This window comes from Dermacentor andersoni, chromosome 11 (assembly GCF_023375885.2).
Source record: "Dermacentor andersoni chromosome 11, qqDerAnde1_hic_scaffold, whole genome shotgun sequence".
NCBI lineage: Eukaryota > Metazoa > Arthropoda > Arachnida > Ixodida > Ixodidae > Dermacentor > Dermacentor andersoni.
The window spans coordinates 51,986,539-51,991,678 of NC_092824.1; the positions used below are offsets into that span (position 1 = coordinate 51,986,539).

The window sequence follows — 5,140 nt, forward strand, 5'->3', positions numbered from 1 at the left end:
CATAAATTTCTGAGTTCAAAGCCTCCGGTTCTTGGCCCATTACCCACTGTCGATACGTGTTATGTCTTGAAGGATCATCCTCTTCATCATCCTCTTCATCATCATTTCCCCCGAAAAATCCACCTGTGCTTTTTGTAAATGTGTTTTCCACTCGGTATATTACTTTTTGGTTCCCCACGCACTAGGTTGCTCAGGATAAAATTGTCCTTCTCATGATTTAATGTTAGCGCTACGGTCAAGTCATCGCTGCGGACACGTGCCTCCGTTGAAGCGAAGGAGAAGAAAGAAGAAGAAGCCATTAGCGTGCACTCCAAGTGTACGCCGCTAAAGCCGAGGCGAAAACCTGAAGGACGCCGCTCGTCTGATTAAGCATTGCAGGTTCTCCAAGCAATCGTCGCAGAGCAGTGCATGTCACGAGATGGAACAAGACAACAAAACAGAATACGTGGAGGAACGAGCGAGCGGCACAACGAAGAAAGATCGCGGGGAACGCGACAGTACAGTTGCATCGACCCGAAGCATCATCGAGGACGGAACAGCGCTGCTGGCGCTTGCCTTCGGAGACGGCAGTGCAGACGGTGGCCGCAAGAACGACAGCAAACAACGAGGCACGGGACAAGACGGCCACAGACGCGACAGCGTCGGCGGCCAAGTCGATAACGAGCGCTGCCTCGAGACGCAAGACCGGGGTTCGCAGGACAGGCATGCACAGAACAGACGCACCTCGGACGAAGAAGAAGGACGCTGGAGTCGGCGCGACGACAGCGGCAAGTCGCGAGATGACGGAGACCAGGGTGACGATGAGGACACGGTCGTCAGGTTTCGCGTTGCAGCCAGAGGCAGTACGGTCGCCAGGATACCGGCGACCGCAGGACGTCCCAGGAGGCAAGCCGTGGTCGCCACTAGTTCAAAGACGACAGAAGGCTCGCAACCGGAGAAACGCACGTCTGCCATCGACGAAGCGAGCGGCGCTACGAATCGAATGCGTACCGCGCCGCGTGCGAGCCGTGACGGACAGTCTTCGCAGTCATCGAGCAGGAAGCGGCACCTGGCGGTTCCAGGAGGCGTCAGGCGTAGCGCGAGGGCGGCGAAAAATGTTCGCGCACGGAAGCCACGTTTCGAAGGGACCGACGACGTCCCACGACCCGCGTCGCCGCCGGCTACGGAGCGAGGCACGGCCAGCCACGTCGACGACGTCTCGCCTTCTTCGTCGTTTATGGGTCGGGCCTCGGGTCGCTCCTGGTCGACGCGCTGCAGTCCGGCCCTCTTCGTCATCTCGGTCGTCTCGGCCGGCGTCTTCGTGTGCATGTCTTTTCAGGTGATTAAAGGTTTAAGTTCTCGGGGTTGTAAATGCCGAAAAGACAGCGGTCTGATCATAATGGACGCCGTCGTGGGGGACTCCGGATTAATTTTGGCCGCCTGGCGCTCTTTAACCTGCACCCACTGCGCGGTGCATGAGGTGTTCTTGCATTCAGCCTTGATCAAAATGCGGCCGCCACGGTCGGGATTGAACCAGCGACCTCGGTCTCAGCGATGCAACGCCATAACTGCTATACTGTGGCGGGTTACAGGTGACTGCTGCATCCACTGTTCGCTACATGCTTTAAGAGCCAACGTTATCGGCGATTGTGATAGTTGTCGTTGTGGCTGTCACATTGAGTTTCGCTCTACCCGCAGTAGTGGCCATGGCGCAGAGCTACTGAGCACGCATGCCACAGATTCGGTGCCGTACCGCGGAGGCCACGTTTTTATGGGGGTGGAAGGCGAAAGAACACCGACGTACTGTGCTTCGGGTGCAAGTTAAGAGGGCCCCGGGCGGTCAAAATTAATCCAGGGTTGGCTTATAACCCACTCTGAAGTTTCGGGAAGTTAAACCGCACAATTTGACCTGATGTTGCTTTTCATATTTTCTTAGAGCGAATGTTTGTTTGCCCACCTCCTCCGAAGTTTAACCTGTGGTTGTCGTCGGCTGTCCCGCCAAGTGAGCTGTGCCGGTATACCGGGGGAGGGTACAGGCAAAACTGGGCCGACCTCGGAAATTGTGTAATCGAAGACGGTGACTTGGTGGGCCGATCCTGACTCAGGATGGGCCTACAAATTAGGTCCTGAGCCAGGACTGGCCAGCCAGATTTCACCAAGAACTCAGGATTCCCGACACCAGCGCCCGATACGTGCCTTCGCTATGGTGTTGACGCACTTTGTTACGTGGACCAATCGTGGAGGCAGGGCGAATAAAGACGTGGGCGGTCCTGTCCCGATAAAAAGAGCACTATCGCAACGCAGTCGCTCGGGTGTTACTTGTGGACCCATAGCTTTGCCGTCTCCTCCGCGTCTTGGCGACGGTGTCTCACCGACTATGGAGACGTCGCGGCTTGTCTCTCGCAGAGATGAAAAGCGGAAAGAGAGAACGCGAGAAGCATATAACTGACGTTAGCTAGGGGGAGTTCGGCGAGGGAGCACTTGTGCATTGGCGCCGTTTTACCCGTCTCAAATGGCGTTCGTATGCTCGTACCCTAAATGACGTGTGCCCACGTCTCAAATGGGAGATGCGACTGACATCTCGTTCTTTGTTTTTTTTGTGCGAGGGTTGTGTCGATGCGTTTAACGATGGGATTAACAGGGTGCGAATTCGAGCGCTCGTAGTAAACTTGCGAAAGCACGTTCATCCTGACGTGACATGTAAGATAAAGTACGAATGTGACATTTCGTGTACTTCTACGTACACACATCCTCCGCACGCAATACTGCCTTACATAAGCAGGAAAGAGACGGCGAACTTTTTGGCAGACTTATTCACTAAACGTTTTCGGCTGGTGGACCAGCCTTCGTCAGAGTACAGTATAATATATATATATATATATATATATATATATATATATATATATATATATATATATATATATATTAAAAGGTTGCTTTACCGATCTAAGCAGATTTAGTGTTTACGGCACCTTTTTACAAATAATCACCGAAGGTTGCGCTTGCGTTCGAACGGGTACAAGGAGCGAGCACCGCTCGCTCGCGCTCGATCACGTTCGCTGGGTGCCTCAGCCCACGGCGTCCGGCCGCTCCCAGCTGTCAAAAACGTGCGCGCCCACTGCCAGTCCCTCGCAAGTTTCCTCTGGGTGCAGCGAAAAATCTCGTCAGCGACGAGATTAACGCTCTGAGTCACGTCCATTCCCGCGCTATGCCTCGTGGGAAAGCGTCGCGATTGCGGCTTCGCGAACCTCTCTTGCGCCCCGGATAAACGTATACCCACACGTAACTTGACCACGCCTCACTGATTGTGCTGGTAAACTGGGATAACTATAACGTTATGCCGGTTTTGTAGGCGCGTGGTTGCACGGCGCTCGCGTTTTCTCTCCCTCTCTCTCTCTCTCACGTGCCCGGCCAGTATCATTCATTCATTCATTATTATCCGGAACAGTGTTTATTACCCTTTCCGGAACGTTATTATTTGCAAATATTGTTCATCATCATCATCATCAGCCTGGTAATGGCCACTGCAGTGCAAAGGCCTCTCCCATACTTCTCGAACTACCCCGGTCATGTACTAATTGTGGCCATGTTGTCCCTGCAAACTTCTTAATCTCATCCGCCCACCTAACTTTCTGCCGCCCTCTGATACGCTTTCCTTCCCTTGGAATCCATTCCGTAAGTCTTAATGACCATCGGCTATCTTCCCTCCTCACATGCCCATTTCTTTTTCTTGATTTCAACTAAGATATCATTACCTCCCGTTTGTTCCCTCACCCAATCTGCTCTTTTCTTATCGCTTAACGTTACACCTATCATTTTTCTTTCGATAGCTCGTTGCGTCGTCTTCAATTTATGTAGAACCCTTTTCGTAAGCCTTCAGGTTTCTGCCCCGTACGTGAGTACTGGTAAGATACAGCTGTTAAAATATTGTTATTATTCCCCTATTATCGAGAACAAGATTGTTATCACACACCTCTGCGTTGAACCATGCTTAAGTATGCGGGACTTCAATTACTGCAACTACTTCAACTACTTCAACATGGTTCCAGGTAGATGTGTGTGAAACAATCTCCCGGATAAATATTACAGGTACGTGGAGCACTTCCGGATAACAGTCACTATTCCAACTGAACCCAGTTCAGCATACCTAATGATGTCATGTGTGTTTAAGAAAAAGTGAAGTACAGCTTATATTTCGTGATGTTTTATGTTGAACGCAGTTCCACTTAGGCACGTGCAATATGTTTGTAAATATTTCCCGCTTATAGCTGGATCCTTAGTAGAACGAGATTGGGAGTGCCATTCCACTGTAGGTAGGCGAAAATGTAGAAAGCGCCATAAGGATGGTGAAGTGCTTCAGAGTGAAATAAGCCAATGAGCTTAATGGCGTTCGTCCTGTGTCTGTCGTTGCTCTGTCCCGTCTAAAGTTGGTACCGGTTAATCACGTTCCACATTGATGATTAAGCCACATCTGCACGCACTTCGCTCTTACAGGTCTTCTCGGTGGTCCACACGCGTGGCTCCTCCGAAGAAGACTGGCCCGTCCAGAACAGGACGAGCGAATCGGCGGGCGACCAAGCTCACCGAGCGGCGTCGACGTCGGGTGCCGTCGCCTCCACGGCGGACGACGAGGACTTCCAGACCGCTGCGGGCACCGACGTCGAATGACGTTGCGTTTCTTGAGGAGTCGTCACCCTGACCCTTTCGGAACTCATCGCGGTATAACGCTACTCGTGTGTTTGGCGAACACTTGTGTGCTCGGTGAGATTGTGTGATTTAGGCGAAGATAGGCAAGCTCGGCTTCGCCGGTGATTGGTGTACTATAGTGTAGTTGCGAAGTTATGGTAAAGAAATAAATGTTCGATTTAGATATCGTTAATCAATGCGCCTTGTCTTGAATGTAGCGTTGAGGACTTGATGAGGCCCGCCGTAGTTGCTTAGTCACTATGGTGTTGGGCTACGAAGCACGAGGTCGTGGGATCGAATCGCGGGATCGAATCCCGGCCACGGCGGCCGCATTTCGATGGGAGCGAAATGCGAAAACACCCGTTTACTTAGATTTAGGTGCACCTCAAAGAACCCCAGATGACTGAAATGTCCCGAGTCCCCCACTACGGCGTGCCTCCTAATCAGAAAGTGGTTTTGGCACGTAAAACCCCAT

The 5,140-nt window shown here is 51.9% G+C and overlaps 1 protein-coding gene across 1 annotated transcript; it reads left to right on the forward strand.

The window, feature by feature from the left end:
- The first annotated feature begins 418 nt into the window (after positions 1 to 418).
- Positions 419 to 4,848, forward strand: LOC126517560 (uncharacterized). Its single transcript, XM_050167311.3, has 2 exons — positions 419 to 1,318; positions 4,474 to 4,848. Exons 1-2 carry the CDS (start codon positions 419 to 421, stop codon positions 4,645 to 4,647), a joined length of 1,074 nt encoding a protein of 357 aa, XP_050023268.2. The 3' UTR covers positions 4,648 to 4,848.
- Positions 4,849 to 5,140: the final 292 nt, after the last annotated feature.